The sequence below is a fragment of the Anopheles coluzzii genome, chromosome X (genome assembly GCF_943734685.1).
Source record: "Anopheles coluzzii chromosome X, AcolN3, whole genome shotgun sequence".
In the NCBI taxonomy this organism is placed as follows: Eukaryota; Metazoa; Arthropoda; class Insecta; order Diptera; family Culicidae; genus Anopheles; species Anopheles coluzzii.
In genome coordinates, this window is record NC_064669.1 from 23,384,989 (window position 1) to 23,406,470 (window position 21,482).

The window sequence follows — 21,482 nt, forward strand, 5'->3', positions numbered from 1 at the left end:
GAACTCTCGTCTTCTCGACTGATCAGACGCTTAAGTGTGTTAGGGATTGGCGTTACTCGACAAGCGCGTTCGATATGGCCCGTTTTATGGCAGTTACGACAAACCTTGTCCACAGCATGGCATTTAGACGACACGTGTAAACGGCTGGTGCATCTCCAACAAGGCACAATCTTTTTTACCGCCCTTGTACTAACCCGTTCATAGTTGTTTCCGTTATCTCTAAAATTTCTCCAATTTGGCCGTCCTTGGTATTCGATACTTTTTCCACGTAGACCTGCCGTGCGGAGGAAGCAGTTTCTACCCGTCCGCGTGTAACCGCCGCTACTATGGCTTCCGCTTCCGGTTGATGCGTCTTCTTGAAGATTTCTTCATTCGTTTTGTCCAACTCGTAACCTCTGATCTTATCCACAAGTGCCGTTAAAGAACCTCCCTTGCGCATAACCTTACGACCCGCTTCCCGGACTTTAGAGTTTAGTGCATGTAGTTGAAGAACTTCAGTCACGCTCTCCGTTAACTTTTATTCATCGAAATCGCACAGCTTGGCTGAAGCTATCACACGCTTTACGTATTTTAAGTCAGATTCATCTGCACCTTGAGTCAAGGATCTAAACTTTTGACGCTGTACTAGACGATATTCCCGGGATCCAAACAGATCTTTCAACCGTTTCATTGCGTTTGAGTATGGTGCAATAGCTACGTCGGGGGATGCTAGGGTTGGTGTTCCTCCCAAGGTTTCCAGTAGTAATGGTCCGGCCTTTACCTTAAAGACGTTGTTTTTGGTGTGTTCGTCTGTGATGCCGGCGAGCTCCACGGATGCCTCTAATAAATCTTTCCAAATTTTAAAAGATTTGCGATCGATCTCGTCCTTTATATCGAGCGGTTTACATTCCGGAATGCTTATAGATACCGCAGAGAGTGAGTTCATTGAAATAGCTAGTGTGGAGCTGTCATTGCTCGGTATGTCAATTGCGGTCGAGTGTCGTGGTTCCATGTCAATGCTTTCCTCAAACGGCATAGCTCTCTGCAGTCGATTGTTCTTAAACTTCATCTTCTGGAGTTTAGCGACTAGTAGCATATTTCTTTTTCTCTCCAACTTTAGCGCCTTCCGCAACTTGTTTCCTTTATTGGGCTTCCTAAAAAAAAAATTAATATTTTGTCCGTTCAATGTGTTATATATATTTTTGCAGCCCTCCCAGAGGCGTACATTTTTGAGTAGCCCTCCCGGAGGCGTCCTCATGTTACAAGTAACCCTCCTAGAGGCGTACCTTATTCTTTTGTTTTATTAGTATCATTATTACATATATGTATTTGATTTCTTCATTTTTTTTGCAGCCCTCCCAGAGGCGTACATTTTTCGAGTAACCCTCCCAGAGGCGTCCTCTTTTTACACTCGGCCCTCTCAGAGGCGTTCGTTATTATTATTATTTTTGCAGCCCTCCCAGAGGCGTACATTTTCGAGTAGCCCTCCCGGAGGCGTCCTCATGTTACAAGTAACCCTCCCAGAGGCGTACCTTATTCTTTTGTTTTATTAGTATCATTATTACATATATGTATTTGATTTCTTCATTTTTTTTGCAGCCCTCCCAGAGGCGTACATTTTTCGAGTAACCCTCCCAGAGGCGTCCTCTTTTTACACTCGGCCCTCTCAGAGGCGTTCGTTATTATTATTATTATTATTTTTTGTAGCCCTCCCAGAGGCGTACATTTTCGAGTAGCCCTCCCAGAGGCGTCCTCATGTTACAAGAAGCCCTCCCAGAGGCGTACCGTTTTTTTTAAATTATTATATATATATATTTGTCTTATTCTTCTTTCCTTTTCTTTTTTGCAGCCCTCCCAGAGGCGTACATTTTTCGAGTAGCCCTCCCAGAGGCGTCCTCTTTTTATGCTCGGCCCTCTCAGAAGCGTTCGTTGTTATTATTATTATTTTTTTGTAGCCCTCCCAGAGGCGTACATTTTCGAGTAGCCCTCCCGGAGGCGTCCTCATGTTACAAGTAGCCCTCCTAGAGATTTTTCTCCTTTATACATAGCCATCCCAGAGGCGTATTTTATATATGTATCAACGTTCTATAATTCCAGAGAACTGCCTCAATTTACCAACTACAATTTGAATTAGTTTGACTAAAATTGATAAAAAATTTCACATTCGTACCGAACCGTAAAACATACCCGTAAGATCACGCTTCATGCCCGCTGCGCAAATTCGAGCAGTTTCCAGCGCAGAAAATGTACCAAATTCTGCGCTGGCCAGCGCAGATTTGGCCTGGTCTCCAGCGCTGGACTTCAGCGATTCCCGCGCTGGGTCGAGCAAGTTTTGCGCCATCTGCTGGCGAAATGGACGAACTATTTATGGCGGCGGAGCAAAAAAAAACGATCAAAAAAATTTAAAAATATTGGCGCCCATTTTCTCGTCCGCTTCTTCTCCCTCCCTCACCCTGCCCCTGCCTTACTTGCGCTTCTGCCCGTGCCTTCCGCCGACCGCTGATTGGTTGCTGTGGTGTATGCGTTGGTTCATATATGTGCATTGCGGTTGTGTATTGTTATTGGTGGGTGTTAGCATTTATTAATTTGTGTGTGACTTTGAGACGCTGTAGGAGCAGCTGGATTGGGATTTGAAGTGTTGTCGGTGTATGAATGGTTTATTTTATTTCGTGCCGCTGCTGATGAGACCTGCCAGTTGAGGGTGATGAAGCCTATTTAAAACAAGCGTATCAGAACGTCTAACACTAATCTAATTTTTTTTTTAAATTTGAACATGTTTGATGCTTCAACGACCTTCTAAGCATCATGTAGCACAATGTATAGTGGCTATAATTTTTTTTTTGATGTGCCTAAATCTGTCTCGAGTTTTTGGGTCTCGTCACACACACACACACACACACACACACACACACACACAGCACGAGGATGCTACAAGAAAGCTGAACCAACCGTTCTACCGATAAGGTAGCCGTAATCGATCATGCGTGGAGGAGGGGGGGTGGTCTAGTTGGGGGGGGGGGGGGGGAGTGCGTGCTTGCGCGACTTCGGGGGTGCGTGCTCGCGAGCGCGCTTTCGTGGGTGCGTGCTGGCGTGCGCGCTTTTATGCTCGCAAGCGCGCGTACGTGCGTGTGTGTGTGCGTGCGTGCGTGCTGGCGTGCGCGCGTTCATGCATGTGTGCGTGCGTGCGTGCTGGCGTGCGCGCGTTCATGCATGTGCGCGCGCGCGCGTGTGTGTGTGTGTGTGTGTGTGTGTGTGTGTGTGTGAGTTTGCGCGCGCGTGTTTGTGTGTGAGTTTGCGCGCGCGTGTTTGTATGTGTGCGTGCGTTTTGAAACCCCAAAACTATTTGATTCTGATGGGTACATTTTCATCCGCTACGGCTACAAAGTCGGTGCATTTTCAATCGCGCTACCTGAGAGACAACACAACCATTGGCATTGGCATCTTTGCGATCGGCTCTGCTGTTGGGGGTATCAAAAAGACACATGATCAAAGCAAACGTGCGTGTGATATGTTGCACATTTATTTCTAATTCAGCTAGCGGACGCAAGTGGAAACAACATTTTGATTTGAATCCCTACAAAAGAGGATTCTGGTTTTGTTTTTTTACGGTGCGCGTATGGTGCTGCACCTGTCCGTCCAGAATCTGGTGGCTTGTTGGATTGGAGTAGTTATCATGACGCGGATTGACCGGCAATGCCTTGGAATGGGCTCGGATCGGTAGGTTCATGTTTTGGTCGAGTGCATTCCGTGCATTTGTCGCGTCACAGCGGTAGCCCGGCAGCAACAAAGTCAAGACAAACTATTACCCGGGTGTGGACTGCTACGCTAAGTTCTTTTTATTATTATTATTATTATTATTGGCGTAATAGCCAACGCGATCATGCCGGCCTTTTCAGGACTTGAGTACCACGTAGCCGGAGCCACTGACAAACCCCTTGCTACGGCGGACGGTTCATACGCGGTTAGAACCCACGACGGGCATGCAGATGTGCGGAATGATGGCGGTGCCGCGGGACCGCTCCTATCCACCGTGCAACTTGCATACTGCCACACTGTCTCCTGCCCGATGCATACGCAGCAGGCAGGGGGAAGGATGCACCTCCACGATAAAAAAAAACACCGTCATGAACCAGCGGTGGATCTAACGGTAGGCGGACTAGGCGGTCACCGAAGATCTCTAGTCTGTGATATGCCGTATGTCTACAAGTATTAGCGACAAAGGCCCCCGGAAAGATGATCGTTAGGGCTCCGTGGCTGGAGAACCATTTGCACCTCTCCTCCCCCCATGGCGACAAAAATTTTAGGGCCTGTGACCGATGATCGTAGGGGTCCCATGGCCACCCCCCCCCCATCCGACGGCAATTTAAGTATACCGTTCAATCTTCCAACAGCTGTGTGTCAGTACCCCCTCCTCAGGGGCCTCAATTCGTCTTTCCGCCTTTCATGAACACCTTCCTTTCTTTGACCGATGGATCATAACATTCCGGAAGAAATTACATTTGGCGACAGTTTTGCATACACACGCACACTCACAGTCATGCGCAGGATGCTTAGCATATCTATGTAATCCACAACAGACGAAAGCAAAAGCTTAGTGTTAGAAACGTGTTAGAGCGAATTAGGGTTCTGCGCGTTGCACAGCAAACCCTCCATCGTGCGCTAGAGATTCCGTAGTCATTTTTACATTGCATCGATTAAACTCATTGCGCTTTTTGGTTTTTTGGTTTGATTTGTAAAAATGCAACTTCATCGCCGCAATGTGTAAAAACGGTTTTTTGAGCGCCACAGCAACTCATGAGCATTGTCCACACGCGAGAAAGAGATAGCGCTATGGAGGGAAAAAGCACGGACGACGACTGACAGCGATTGGCCGTCTGACGCACCAACACATCCAAACCTTCGACAGCGCGCTCAGGCGAGGGGTATGAGGCGGAGCCAGGGACGGGCAGCTCGACGAGCTGCTCGACAAATTTGCCGTTGGAGAGAAAAGGAAGGCATGATAAAATTCTCAGAACGCCATAACGCCTTCCGTCGCTTTGCGCAGCGGGTGGTAAGCACCGTACTTTAGCGTGAATACCGACTTTCGAAACAATCCACGCATACATTTGAAGTCATAGCCTTTGGAATATTTCGCTTCTTTGTAAAAAAGAAAACGCCATTTTGATCCTTAATGAAAACGCGGGTTCTCTAGACGTAGTGCACAAACCTGCGCACACACACAATTCTGGCGGACATACACTCCTGTTTGAGCATGTGTGCCTTCTAGATCAGGTATGTCAAACCTCCTGTTCGGTAGAAAATTGGATGTGGATTTGCTTAGTCTAAGGAAATAATTATAATTATTGATATTTATCGTTCTTTTTTTTGTACCATAGTACATTGACTCTTTTTTTAATTTAAGAACTATTCTTTTCGGCTCGTGGGTTAAAAATTTAAAACATAAATGTAACACACTGATGAAAAGTGTTTGACACACCTGCTCCAGAATACGTACGCATACACTTAAAGTCGTGGCGCCCTAACGATCTTTTGTGTTATGTTAACAATAAGAACGCAATACCACCGGGCAAAAATTCTAAGAATTCGCGTGATTTGTGGATGTCATACACGCACAAACACACATGAACACACACTTCCACACCTCTGGTATCGTGCTCGAACAAGAATGCAAATTCCCGGGAAACGGTCATACAACTGTGGTAAGCATTGTTTCCACGTGAATAGGCCCGTTCTCCACACAATGCACGCACACTTGTCGGTATATATTTTTCTTTACAAATCCTCTGTCTTCGGTTAGAAACACCGATCCGTGTTCAATATCGCTTCTGTTCATTTCCCAATTCCCCAAATTTAATATCCCTCCGGTTGTCTTATCTTACGACATCACCAAACCACCATCACGTCGTATATTTACTAACATCCCTTTACCATTTCGCGAGGAGACCCAACGTAGACTGCAAAACCTTTTAGCAACTGGAATTATAGAGGTTGTCACAGACTCAATGGATAGATCATTTTGCTCGTCATTACTGGTCGTTCCAAAAGGGAAAGATGATATTCGCTTAGTAGTAGACCTAAGAGGGCCCAACAAATGCATTATTCGCACACCATTCAGGATGCCAACTTTGGAGGAGATTCTCTCCGACCTTCACGGCGCCAAATGGTTCTCCACTATCGACCTTACTAGTGCATTTTTTCATATAGAAATAGCGGAACAATCTCGGCACCTAACTAATTTTTTCGGAGGAAACGCTACGTATCGTTTTAAACGACTACCATTTGGTCTTTGCAATGCTCCAGACATATTTCAAGAGACATTACAAACTAAAATATTATCCGGGTGTCATGGCCAAAAATGTTACTTAGACGACATTTTAGTACACGGGCATACAAAAGAGGAACACGATAGTAATCTTAAAGCGGTTCTTCATCAACTTAAAGCTCATAACGTGCGCATTAATACTAACAAATGCGTGCTTGGTAAGAACAAAGTTAAATTCGTTGGTTATCTTATATCAGATGAGGGATTATGCGTTGAAAACGAAAAATTAAAAGCAGTCCAGAACTTCCGTCGTCCAGAAACCATAAACGAAGTAAAAAGTTTTTTGGGGTTTATGAATTTCTCGGAACGGTTTATTTACATGCGCGCGGATAAAACTAAGTATTTGAGAGAAGTAGCTAAATCTGAAGTTTTTTATTGGTCCGCCGCGGAAGAATCTGAGTTTAACTTTCTAAAAAACGAAGCTTTAAAATCTATAGCTACGTTAGGTTATTTTAGTTCCAAGGATGATACTGAATTGTACGTTGACGCGTCTCCCGTGGGCCTTGGTGCAGTATTGGTACAGTTCGATGTGGAATGTAAGCCACGGATAATAGCATGTGCTTCAAAAGCATTAACTAGTACAGAACAGAGATACCCACAGACACAGCGAGAAGCGCTAGCGATCGTGTGGGGAGTAGAAAGGTTTACTTTCTATTTGACAGGTAAATCATTCGCCATCCGCACAGATTCCGAAGCTAATGAGTTCATTTTTGGTGAGAGCTATAGACAAAGTAAACGGGCAGTTACACGGGCTGAGGCTTGGGCTCTAAGACTACAAACCTATGACTTTACTGTAAAGCGGATCCCAGGTCATTTAAATGTTGCAGATGCTCTATCAAGGTTGATTGCTCAAACACAAGAAGCAGAACCTTTTGATCAAGATGATGATAAACATCTACTATACACACTTGGCGGGGGAATTGTGAGTATCACGTGGAAGGACATCGAACAAGAGTCGGAAAATGACCCAGAGCTCGTAGCGGTGAGAACAGCTAGTAAATCGGGTCGCTGGCCAGATAACCTACGTAGATATGAAGCAGAACGCAGATCAATTCGTTCGTTAGGGTCAATAGTTTTCAAGGACGATAAAATTATTACCCCAACTAAACTGAGATCACAGATTATGTCGACCGCTCATCAAGGACACATAGGTGTTTCTGCAATGAAGCGTATAATGAGGGAATATTTTTGGTGGCCAAACATGAGCAAAGACGTTGAGGTGTTTGTGAAAAATTGCAACACGTGTTTAGTTATTGCAAGAAAAAATCCACCAGTGCCCTTGACTAATCGCACTTTGCCGGATGGACCATGGCAAGTGCTACAAATAGATTTTCTATCCATACCAGGTTGCGGGGCTGGAGAGTTTTTGGTTGTGGTCGATACCTATTCTAGATATTTAGCCGTTATCGAAATGCATAGTACAGACGCAAAAACTACTATTTTAGCACTAAGTAGAATTTTCTTTACCTGGGGATTGCCACTAACCATTCAGAGTGACAATGGCCCTCCTTTCCAGAGCAATGAGTTTATTACGTACTGGGAGGAAAAAGGCGTAAAAATTAATAAGTCAATACCCTTAAACCCTCAGTCAAATGGGGCTGTCGAAAGACAGAATCAAGGTATTAACAAAGCTTTAGCTGGAGCCAAGCAAGATGGAAATAATTGGAAAGACGCCCTTAGTGCTTACGTTCATGTACATAATAACATGAAACCACATTCCAGACTGGGAGTAACTCCGTTCGAATTATTGGTAGGATGGCGGTATAGAGGTTTCTTCCCAAGTCTGTGGGAATCAAAGGTAACAAAAGAGATAGATAGATCTAACGTACGCGAGCAGGATAATCTTTCCAAATTAGTAAGCAAAACTTACGCAGATACTCGTCGAGGAGCGAAGGATTCGGATATAACTGTAGGAGACAAGGTCCTACTCTCATTTCCTAAGAAAAACAAGACAGATAGTACATTTTCCTCTGACTCATACACAGTGTTAGTTAGAGAAGGATCAAAGGTTGTTGTTCAGAACGATCGAGGAGTTCAATATACCCGCAACGTGGGGGATTGTAAAAAAGCGTCGCAAAGAACGCAGTTAATAGAAGAAATAGGACCTAATAGCACATCATTGTCGACTCAGAAGGATTCCGAAAAGGAATCAGAACATCCTTCGGAAGATAGGTCAAGGAGAAGTCCAATTAAGCGATCACAAAGAGCAGTGAGAAAGCCTGAAAAACTAAAGGATATGTTTTTATATCGAATTTATAGCTAGAGTAGGAGAGGAGGCGAATGTAGAGAATAATAGTAATAATAATAACAATAATAATAATTCAGAAATTAAATTTAAAATAAAATGATTGTTACCATTAAAGTGAAGCTTAGAATTGATCGCGAGAGGGAAAGGAAAAGAGAGAAATAGCGATAGAACGAGAAGCGTATCGACAAGTGAGAGACTCGCGGCTTGCCGACAAGTGAACGTGAGTGACTGCACGGTGAGATGCTACACGGTGAGAAGAGTTCAACATAGAAACGCGTTTTCAAGAGAGGAGCAACTCGGTGAGATCGCATGTGAGAGCGGCAGGATGGAAACGAAACGCGAAAAGGCGATCAGTTTTTGGACAGACGTAGAAAAGACAAGTCGCAATAAAAAGAGTGTCCCAGCAGTAAAAAAAAAAAAAAAAAAAAAAAAAGTGTTAAAATGTATAACATCAATGATGACAAGGGCTGCGGTTACGACAGTTTGCTGGCGGGGGGGGGGGGGGTGCTCAGAATCCCTGTACTGGGTCCCTATAGTGTATGAGTCCCTTCATCCATGGGGCCCCTATCTAGCACAGAATATCTCGCTGAGACTACTGCACACACTCTTCTATATGCTGGAATTACCATACACGGGGCCCCTACATTGACGGCCCCCCCGCGGCCGCTCAGTCCGCGCACCGTTAAATCCGCCACTGTCTACAATCCCGTAAGCCGAAATATCACCTGAAATTTCATCAGGGTGCCTGTAAGCGCCTACAAAATCCACTTTTTGCACATCACGAGCAAGTAGGTAGCTTTTTTTATGTTCTGACTGACAGGTCGATTGGACAGAATGAATTGCTGCATTTTCAGCTCTTTGTTTTACTGATATCCAGTGAAACGACTAATTTGACACTTATTTTACTGATTTTCAGTAAAATGCGTATTACTGAAATGAATTCATGAATTGCTGAAAGTCAGTAGAAACATTACATTCATGCTGAAAATCAATAAAATATTCTATTACAAAAAATTTACTGAAGCAGGATGAGAAAATATGCTGTGTAGAGAGCAAGAACCAATAATGATAAAGCGAGATGAAAAGATGGAGAAGAAGGGAAAAAGGGGAGAAAGCGAACGTGGGCGTAAACTATTTTTCGACCATTATCATTTTTGCGTTAACACGGTCACTTTTTTGTCAGAAAGAGATAAACACATACAGCGCGCTTTCTCAAACGACCGTAAACGCTTAAATCGATCAAGAACATCGATCGGTTCTTCGGACGTTTCTGCTCGCTTTCTCGATCGGTTTCAGCGGAAAGCCTTCTAGAAACCGAGCTCAACAACTGCTCGATTTTGTTGTGCGGGACATACAATTATTCCTGCCGATATCTGAGGGGTAACTTCTTATTTCTTACTAGTTGTTGGAGATTGATCATTTGAATTTATTAGTTCGAATTCGAAATTCGAACTAAATTTAGAGATAGGATAGGAAATGAACTCATAGGCATAGATAAGGATAACAGAATGAACTCAAAATGAATTATGTAATGAACTCTTGACAATTGAATATACAGTAGCAAACGGACATTTGAACGAGTCGCATTCATTTTTCTAACCGGCACAAGTTTTTGGAATTATCGGGAAAGAAAACGAGTTGTACCACGTAGCCGAACATTCGTGAGGTTTTCTCACAATAGTCGATTTACTGGATGCTTCAAAACATGATAAAATTTTTGTTCTCGCTTTGGTGCTAGGGGTTTTGGTTTGTCGGATGTCAATGGCTTTTCTGGGTTATCTTGTTGAGGTCTGGGAAGTTTTGATGACGGAATATCGTTTTCAAATTGGGATGGGAAATTCCGTAGATGTGTTATTGAACGTCGATACCGTACCCCTGCTTCATTAGCAACGATGGTATCGTTTCCCTTCTTTTCTAGCACAGTAAATTTTTGGAGTTTGAACTTAGGTTCAAGTTTCCCAGTTGTTCGAGCAGCTACACGAATCGTGCAGATTTGAACTGCCGATCGGATCACATCCGTGCCCGTTCATGTACACATCTCTATCGATCTTCAATTAATAAATAGAGGGCGAAAAGGCTTTTTCCCTCTCTTCATCACCAGCAATTTCTTACGGTTTCGGTAATTATTAGCAGCAAAAACCAAAGAAAGAAAAGGAAACTTTATCCGAAAACTATTCGCGACGAAACATTGGTGCCGTGACCAGGATAGTGCCGATATCCTGAATATTCGCAATTTTTTCGATAAAGTGTTAAACATCTTTGCCTTTCACTGCCCGACCGTTACACTGCACTTTACACTACACTCGCGCACACGATAATCGCAGTTTTAGTAAGATGCCAGCTCAACTGCTTATTTTGTCGTCGAGACGAACGATTTTGATTGCCATTTTGGCCCGTTACGAAGAGTTTCTTCGTAAAACTACCAGCCCGATAGGGGTTCTATCGAGGTGGAAACTCGTATGGCCAAATTTGACCAAATATGCAAGGATTTGGAGAGCCTTCAACAGCAGCTGGAGGACAGTGCAACCGCTGCTGAAGAGGTGACACACAATGCCGCCCTTAGGGAGGATTTGATTCGCGCTTGATTCGCGTTCAATCGGCATTGAAAGCGAAATATAGAGAAATTCCGCGCAGCGAAGTGTTGCAGCAAGGAGCCGGTAGGAACCCGCTACAAGGCATAAAACTGCCCACCATCGCTAAGCCGGAGTTTGACGGCGATTATATTCAATGGCTGACCTTTAGGGATACCTTTAAGTGTTTGATTTACAATAATGTTGATTTGCCGCCAATACAAAAATTCCATTATCTACGCGCAGCCCTAAAAGGTGAAGCAGCGCAAGTGATCGACGCCATTACAATAAGCGCCTCCAGCTATGAATTAGCTTGGAAAACACTCGCTGAGCGATATTCGAATGAATATCTACTGAAAAAACGCCACTTACAAGCGATGTTCGGCATCACACCAGCGAAGAGGGAAAGTGCGACAATCCTGCACCAACTAGTGGACGAGTTCGAGCGTCACAAAAAAACTTTAAATCACTTGGAAGAGAAAACTGACGGCTGGAGTAGCATTTTAGAGCATTTACTTTGCACAAAATTGCCCTCTAACACATTGCGCGATTGGGAAGAGTTTGCTTCGACCAATGACAATCCGAGCTACGATTCGTTGATTGCCTTTTTGCACCGCCGTATGCGCGTACTCGAGACGCTATTAGTAAACAAACCCGAACCATCACCTATAGAAGCACCGATACCACCAAGACGCTCCATTTTTCCGCGCACTGCTAGTTTTGCTACCACTGACCGCGATGTTAATAAATGCCCGTTGTGCAATATGCCGCACACCATAACAAAATGCCAGCGTTTTAATGCCATGAATCCGGCCCAGCGGTACCGTAAGGTACTTGATGCCCGCTTGTGATTGAATTGTCTGCGAGACAATCACCGTGCCCGCGATTGCTCGTCACAGTACAAGTGTCGTCATTGCAACTTGGCGCATCACACAATGATTCACACTGAAAGCACTCCCAGCACATCTTCCACTACATTTCCAATGCTAGCTGCGCAAGATGAACCTTCACACACAACACACGCCACTGATGATCACACGGCTAGCATACAACGCAGCTACGCAGCTGCAATAAAACAATCACCTTCACAAATATTATTACAAACTGCACTTCTAAATGTAACCGATGCACACGGCATCCTGCATCCTGTGCGTGCACTCTTAGACAGCGCATCACAACCCAATTTGATGAGCAATCGCCTTGCTCAGAGGTTGGCTTTGAAAGGTAGCACGGTTAACATAACCCTCAAAGGAGCAGGACTATCCACCAGAACGGTGAGGAGGTCGGTTCGAGCTCAAATTGCTTCACGTGTTGAACATTTTGACTTGGATGTCGATTTTCTGGTAGTAGACAAGGTGATCGCTGATCTGCCGGCGCATGATGTTTCCACTCGCGGCTGGAACATTCCTTCGGAATTTGTTTTGGCTGACCCGCAGTTCGATAAATCAGCCCCGATTGATCTCATCCTTGGTGCCCGTCATTACGCTTCCTTCTTTACGAACGTAAAATCGCACGAGCTTGCTCCGAACCTTCCAACTATGCTGAACAGCGTGTTTGGGTGGGTCATGATTGGTCCCACCTCTCCTCAGAATCCAGCATCTCCGACCGATTGCACCGCCGCGTCCACAATCGTCTGCATGGCATCCCTGGAGGAGTCTCTCGAACGCTTTTGGAAGCTGGAAGAGTTAAGCGTCAATGATTCGTACTCACCTGATGAGCGGCGATGCGAAACATTGTATAAAGAAACCACTCAGCGCGACGAGTCGGGTCGCTATATTGTACGATTGCCCAAACAGACCGACTTCACGGAAAAGCTTGGCCTGTCTAAAACTACCGCTTTGAGACTCTTCGAGCTGCTGGAGAGGAGGCTAGAACGCAACCCACAGCTCAAGGAAGACTATCATGCCTTCATGAAGGAGTATTTGGAGCTGGGGCACATGTCGCTCATGAACAAAGATAGTGGGGATGAACGGGCGTACTACCTACCGTACCATCCCGTATTTAAAGCATCCAGTACCACCACGAAAGTAAGGGTCGCGTTCGACGGATCTGCAAAAACAAGCACCGGTTATTCCTTGAATGACATTCTATGTGTTGGTCCAATCGTGCAGGACGAGCTGCTTGATATTGTGTTGCGATTCCGCACCTACCAAATAGCACTTGTGGGAGATATAGCTAAAATGTACCGACAAATTCTCAATGGTAGGTTTGAGTTGCGCAAGTGGACCTCAAACAATCTGAGCGTGCTCTCCGGCTTAAGCACCGAGTATATCGGCACACACTCATCGCTGCATTTTATACCCAACGAGACGGTCAAAGCACTCGGCATCTCGTGGAAGCCTGAATCGGATGAGCTGTGTTTTGAATCCAACACTGAGGCTGATGAAGCCACGTCGACCAAGCGATCTATTTTGTCGAGCATTGCCAAAATGTACGATCCGCTCGGATTGATAGCACCGGTGATCGTGCGTGCTAAGATGCTGATCCAGGAGCTATGGCTACTCAAATCCGGCTGGGATGAACCTGTTCCTAATCACATCTGTAAAAAAATGGAAGGCGATTCAGAGCGACTGGAAAACGTTATCCGAGTACAGGACTAACCGTTACGCTTTCTTACCAGATGCAACAGTAGAATTTCACACATTTACCGATGCTTCGGAGGCCGCCTACGGAGCATGTGTCTACGCTCGTTGTGAAAACGCGGCGGGAGAAGTCCGCATCAGCCTATTAGCTTCGAAGTCTCGAGTGGCACCACTGAAGCGCGTCACGTTGCCGAGGCTTGAACTAAGCGCAGCTGTCCTGGGCGCCCATCTGCATCATCGCGTCAAGGAGGCAATGCAGATCGTGTGCGCCGAATCGGTTTTCTGGTCCGACTCAACAGTGACGCTAAAATGGATTGCGTCACCTCCCAACTCCTGGAAGACGTTCGTGGCAAATCGAGTAGCTGAGGTGCAACACTACTCTCATCCAAGGCAATGGAGGCACGTTTCTGGCACATCCAATCCTGCTGACTTGGTTTCCCGAGGCATGTCGGCAGCACACTTCACGCAGAATCAGCTTTGGAATAACGGTCCAGATTGGCTTGTGCAACCTGTAGGGATTGAAATAGGACAGGGAAATAATAATAAAAAAAAAAATAAAAAAGGAAGCAAGTGATGAACTAACATATCAGTTGAATGAGAAGGAGTAATACGGATAGGAACGGTTAATAATAATATTCAAAACAAAAATTGAATTACCCTTGCAAGAAAATATTTAATCAAGCAATTTGCTTGAAAGGGCGAAAGAGCGTCAAGCGCAAAACAGGCCGGGCAAAACTGGAAAGTAAAGGAAGTTGGGGAAGACGGACGTCAGTCTTGTGGTTGATCAATAGAAGCAAGGTTGTGGGGAGGTTTAAAGCGAGGAAATAAAGAAAAAGTTTGATAAAAGTAAAAAAAATAGATAAAAGTGAAGAAAAATGTCCATCGATCACGACAATGGCGCAAGTCGGTGAGTTGTGAGTAAAGAAGCTCTCGACAAGAATGTAGCGCGTTGAATTCAAGTGAAGATTGTCATAAAAATACGACGCACGCGACACAGAAAATGGCGGTGCCCTGTCAAGCGGATAAAATTTTGTACAGTTTCATCCACAATACTTTTTATATAAAGACCCCGTACGATTTTAGTTAACACTTTAAAATTCTTTAATGATCATAAATAAGATATTACGGATTAAATATATACTCGTGTGTGAGCGTCGATATATACGATATACGACGATATTATATACATATATATGTATGTACAAGTATGTCTTTGCCGAAGTAAAGGCGGAAAGAAAGTGTTTCAATATGGCGACGTGTGGTTTCCAGTGCAGAGAAATAATAAGTCGCGATTTTTCTTTTCGAAAATTGCGCAACTGTTTTCTATTATTTTTTAGAGAAGGAACTGTAATTTCAAAGACATACTTATAGAATTATAATATAGTATGAAGCTCGCGCGTGTGTGTCTGTGCGTGTGCACGTGTGTAGGTATATGTGTGTCCCGGTAATAAAAAAAAAAACCACACGATCACGTAAATAAAATGGAGGGTTCAAATTTTAAAACAGAAAAAAAAGTTTTACAACGAACCATCTTCTTTATATAGACGTTTTTTTCACATTGTTTTACTATTAGTTATTTACATCGGTTTTTTTTAACAAAAATATATTAAATTTTAATAGCTTAAAGTAATACATATGATAACTGTGTAATATATACGCGCGTACCTGTGCGCACCGGGCACTTGTGTGCATGTACATACTCATGTGCATATGCAAGCAATAATACGCTTATTAAAAAAAAAAAACAATACCTAGACTAGCAAATCCTGAGTGATTTGGCAATATTGAAAATTCAAGAATACAGCCAGCTCCCTGAGAGGACGGTGCTTCCCTGAGAGGAATTTCTTGAAAAATTAACCATGTATCCCTGAGAGGACACTGTTTCCCTGAGAGGAATTTCCAGAAAAATTAACCATGTATCCCTGAGAGGACACTGTTTCCCTGAGAGGAATTTTCCGAAAAATATATATTAAAAATGCATGACATAGACACATCTTGTTTCCGAGACACGTGAACCCGAGATAAATAGTATAATTTTAAATCAATTTACAAACAACAAATAGTTTTATCTCTTTTCACGGATATGTACCCAAAAATAATTTAAGTTTAAAAAATAATAATAAAAAAATACTTTATGCATCACAAATTATCCCCATTTAAATATTATACTTAAATACTCAACCGTACGTCTCGGGAACGCGTAAACTCGCACCTTATGAACAGGCTGTGTACTTCTAGTATTAACTTCTGACGCGAACGATACGGTCTCAGCACCTCTATCAGCATTCCATAATACTTAACAGAACTATATTTTGGTTTGTCTTCATAGTTAATTTATTTATGGTGGTATTGTTTTCGCGTTTTGTTAATATTTTATCATAGCATGACACAGGCCAACATTGATGCATTAACGGAAGCTTTATTAGCAGAAAAAAACAAGAATGCCCTCTTGGAGCCTTTCTACATACAGCGAGAATGCTGCTGAGAAAATAACTGACAGCATGCTTTGACAGCGACTGACAGCATTTTCGGTGAGAGAATTCTCCTCGGCATGCAAAGAACGATGGAGCTGAGAAAAATTGAATTGGCAGTTTATAGCGATCGATCAATTATAGTTTGCATTTTGCCGTCTAATAATCGTAGATATATTATTAAAAAGTAAAAGAAACTTTTTTTATTTCATTTTAGCGATTAAAATGGAATTTTTCAACATCATTTTAAAAGTCTCATCTCGGCGCTTTTCAGAGCTTCTACACACACCAGCGTGAGAAACCGGTTGTCAATTCTCTCACAGCCATCTCTCAGCTGCAGTCTCGGTGTATGTAGAAACGCTCTTGGAGAAAGAACTTAAGGAAACTCGTAAAAAGATCCGGCATAACACCTGGATAGAAGAACCTTCGGAAAATCAACCGTTTGACCCCGAACCATACGGGTCCTCGACAATGATCCAAACACCAGTACAGTCTACTAACGAACTTTATGTTGACGCGTCCCCAACAGGACTAGGCGCAGTACTTGTACAATTTAACGACGCAAAAACACCACGTATAATAGCTTGCGCTTCCAAATCACTCACATCATCAGAAAAAAGATACCCTCATACGCAGAAAGAAGCTTTGGCAATAGTATGGAGTGTAGAAAGGTTTACCTATTACTTGATAAACAAATTCTTCACAATTAGAAAAGACTCTGAGGCTAATGAGTTTATATTCGGCAGCTGCCAACGTACGGGTAAAAGAGCGATTACAAGGGCAGAAGCATGGGCTCTTCGTCTTCTTCCATATCAATTTAATGTAGCTAGAATACCCGGAGATTTGAACGTTGCCGACGCACTTTCACGATTGATCGGTAAGTCTCAAACAGACGACGCGTTCGATGAAGATAACGAAAAACATTTGCTATATGCACTGGACGCTGGCGATATGAATATCTCATGGACAGATATACAAACATCATCCGAATCAGACGAAGAACTGCTAGCTGTTAGAACGGCAATTCAAAACGGGAAGTGGATAAAATCCCTCCGGCGATATGAGGCAGAAAGCAAAAACCTCGAAACATTAGGACCTACCGTTTTCAAGGGCGACCTTATAGTACTACCTACAAATCTTCGAGCTAGAGCACTAGAAGCGGCCCATCGAGGTCACGTCGGTTGTGGGGCTACAAAGAAGATACTGCGAGAATTCTTTTGGTGGCCGAATATGTCGAGGGAAGCAGCGGATTACGTGAGTAATTGTGAGACCTGTATCGTAGTCTCGAAAAGGAACCCACCTATACCCTTATCATGTAGAGAATTACCTAACGGACCATGGGAGATTTTACAGATCGATTTCCTATCCCTACAGGGTTTTGGATCGGGGGAGTTTCTGCTGATCGTAGATACGTATTCTCGTTATTTACACGTGTCAGAAATGAGACTGACAAATGCTAAGAGTACCAACGCAGCCCTATCTAAAGTCTTTTCAATATGGGGGTTGCCTTTAATTGTCCAAAGCGATAATGGGCCTCCTTTTCAGAGTTCGGAATTTATTCAATATTGGGAAGCTAAAGGGGTTAGGGTTAGAAAATCAATACCCCTAAGCGCACAGTCGAACGGAGCGGTAGAACGACAGAACCAAGGTGTCATTAAGGCGGTAGCAGCAGCAAAAGCAGAAGGAAGGAACTGGAGAATAGCATTGGACGAGTACGTCCATACTCATAACACACGAAAACATCACTCGCGTTTGGGAATAACACCCTTTGAACTGCTGGTGGGATGGCGGTATCGAGGCACCTTTCCTTGCTTGTGGAGGTCCAAGTATGAACCGGATAGAGACGAGGTACGGGAAAATGACAACTTATCAAAACTAATAAGTAAACAGTACGCAGACAAACATCGAGGAGCAAAAGAAAATGACATCGCAACCGGCGACATAGTTTTAACAGTTACTTCTCAAAGAACAAAAACCGATCCTACCTTTTCCAACGAAAGGTACACGGTATTAACGAGAGAAGGCGCCAAGGTTGTTATCGTAGACGGGTTCGGGAATAAGCTAACTAGAAATGTCCGAGATGTCAAGCGCGTTCCAAATATTAGTGATAACTCTTCAGTCGAGGATCAGGGATTAACAGAGGAAGATTGTTTTACAACGCTACCAATGTCTGTTTCATAACAAGTTACCGATAATAGAAACAATGTAGAAGCTAGACCTAAGAGAGACATTCGCATACCGGAAAGATTCAAAAATACACTAATGTACCATATTTGTTGATTAAGAGTAGAGGTGACGTAGGATGTAGGGATTGAGATAGGACAGCGAAATAACAATAAAAAAAAATAAAAAAAGGAAGCAGGCGATAAACTAATATATCAGTTGAATGAGAAGGAGTAATACAGATAGGAACGGTTAATAATAATATTCAAAACAAAAATTGAATTACCCTTGCAAGAAAATATTTAGTCAAGCAATTTGCTTGAAAGGGCGAAAGAGCGTCAAGCGCAAAACAGGCCGGGCGAAACTGGAAAGTAAAGGAAGTTGGGGAAGACGGACGTCAGTCTTGTGGTTGATCAATAGAAGCAAGGTTGTGGGGAGGTTTAAAGCGAGGAAATAAAGAAAAAGTTTGATAAAAGTAAAAAAAATAGATAAAAGTGAAGAAAAATGTCCATCGATCACGACACAACCTTCGTCCCATTGGCCCAGCTCAGATCCAGAACCAAGCGATGAGGCGGACCTAGAAACACGCCAGGTGAGTGCCGCTTTAGTTTGTACACCAACTCATCCATGGTTTGGCATTTCTTCATCCTTCACCAGAATGGTACGCATCATTGCATACTGCATACGGTTTGTGCGCAACATCAAGCAGAAGGCGCGATCCCAGCGACCGATACCGCACACCAATGCATCTAAGACGATCACGCCCGAGTACGTGGATGCTGCAAAAACTGTTCTTTACCGAATAGCCCAGCATGATTCATTTTCCGCGGAAATCAAGCAGCTAAAAAAGGGAGAAGCATTGATGAAACAATCACCTTTACGAAAACTTACCCCATTCCTGGATACAGAAGAAGTAATACGGGTGAGAGGACGAATGAACTTGTCGCAACCAGTGTTGCGAACGGTGACGTTCATCGACATAAAATTGTAAACATTCATTCGATTTGAAGCTTCCCATTCCCATCTCTCTCTGTCATTTGACATTCCCGTCAAAAAATGTCATTTGACATGAAGACATTTTCAAGATACATTCATTTGACATTCGCCAACCTGTATGAATCGTGAACTGTGTCGTATTGCAAACGGCCGTATTCATGTCAAACTACAACAGAGCGTGCGGTGCAAAGGCTTTCATTTCACTAGTTTTTGCTATTTCACTAGAATTCAGCGACGATACACTTCATAATCCTCCGATCGTATCGATTTGTGTTGTTCAAAAAATGTCAAATGACATTCAGACTACATTGTTTACATTTCATGTCATTGCATCAGCCCTGACGGTAGCGACACGAATGAATTTCGTTTAATGACAGTCGTGTCGTGGAAGCATTGAATGTCATCAGCCAAAAATTATTTTGACCGGCTGTTTACGGTGACTATCATGAAAAATGTCAACAGTTAACAACACTGGTCGCAACTACCGTATCAGGCCAAGCATCCAGCTGTTCTGCAGAAGAACCACAAATTCACCCGTCTGCTTGCGGAAGATTACCACGAAGAGCTGAAACATGCTAGTGGAAGGCTATTGCTATCTCGCATTAGAGATCTGTATTGGCCACTGGACGGACGTCGCTTGGTGAAAAGCATCTCAAGGAACTCGCACGGCAGCCGGTTGGCCAGCTTCCACCATCCCGCATCACACCGATCCGACCGTTTTCTGTAACCGGAGTGGACTACGCCGGTCCATTCTATTTGAAGCCAGCGCACCGGAAGGCAGCAGCTACTAAGAGCTATCTGTGCGTTTTCGTGTGTTTCGCTACGAAAGCTGTGCATTTGGAACTCGTAGGAGACCTCACAACGGCGGGATTCTTAGCAGCGCTACGCCAATTCACATCACGACGCGGATTGCCAGCCCACATCCATTCTGATAATGGGAAAAACTTCGAAGGCACAGAACGTGAACTGAAGGAGCTTTTTGAGCTGTTCAACGACGAACAACACCGCAACACCGTGGCTACCAGATGCGCTGACCGGGGAATCACTTGGCATTTCAACCCACCAAAGGCTCCACACTTCGGCGGATTATGGGAAGCAGTAGTAAAGACGGCGAAGCGACACCTCTATCGTCACCTGGGCAATACGCGGCTGTCGTACGAAGGCTACTGCACTGTGCTCCACCAAATCGAGACAGCGATGAATTCCCGTCCGCTGTTGCCTTTGTCCGACGATCCCAACGAGCTAGCTGCACTCACACCGGCACACTTCCTTATTGGCACATCGATGTTCGCCGTGCCTGAACCGGACTACACCCAGCTGAAATCCTGCACGCTAGATGATCTTCAGAAGTGGCAGCTTTTGGTTCAGCGTTTTTGGAAGCATTGGGCCACTGAGTATCTACAAGAAATGCAAAAAAGTTATGCAAGTGGTGGCAGCAACAACAGCAACATACTTCCCGGCAGGTTAGTGATCCTCATGGACGAATCGTTACCCACCACTCGTTGGCCTCTCGCGCGTATCGTTGAAATCCATCCCGGTGAAGACAAGATGGTACGCGTCGTTACGCTCAAGACCGCTAAGGGAATAATTACGCCCGATCACGAACGAATTACCGAATTACCGATCACGAAAATATGCGTTTTACCGCTCAGCACTGATAGCGAAAACCCCGTGTAATGTAGGAAACAACTTTTTGTTGACATTCGTCAAGGTGGGGAGGATGTTCGAGCTGCTACGCGAATCGTGCAGATTTGAACTGCGGATCGGATCACATCCGTGCCCGTTCATGTACACATCTCTATCGATCTTCAAGGGCAAACAAGAGCGGAAGGAGGAGCGGAAAGGGTGATTATCGCAGAGGTGAGATGAGAAGATGAAAGCGGGGATTGCGTGTAGTAGCGTTTACTGTTCCGAAGCGACGATGGGTTCTAAACAATGGGGGACGAGAGCGAAGCGAGCTGAAGGGAGCAGATAGGAACGGGAAGGACATACAGGAAGGGAACAACATGCATTTTTTGTAGGTCGATGTTCTTCCTTCCAGTCACACTTTGGAAACAATTTTCTGTCAAAAATGAAATTGAAAGTATGGTCCATATCATCTTATGAGCGAAGGATCGTAGAAAAAGTTTCTTTATCTTTATCTTATTTGAC

At 44.0% G+C, this 21,482-nt stretch overlaps 1 protein-coding gene across 1 annotated transcript; it reads left to right on the plus strand.

The window, feature by feature from the left end:
• The first annotated feature begins 12,657 nt into the window (after nucleotides 1-12,657).
• On the plus strand, nucleotides 12,658-21,008 carry LOC120948080 (uncharacterized). The gene is made up of 4 exons (XM_040364063.2): nucleotides 12,658-13,660; nucleotides 13,740-14,091; nucleotides 18,993-19,257; nucleotides 19,938-21,008. The coding sequence occupies exons 1-4, from the start codon at nucleotides 12,658-12,660 to the stop codon at nucleotides 21,006-21,008; spliced, it is 2,691 nt and encodes an 896-aa protein (XP_040219997.2).
• Nucleotides 21,009-21,482: the final 474 nt, after the last annotated feature.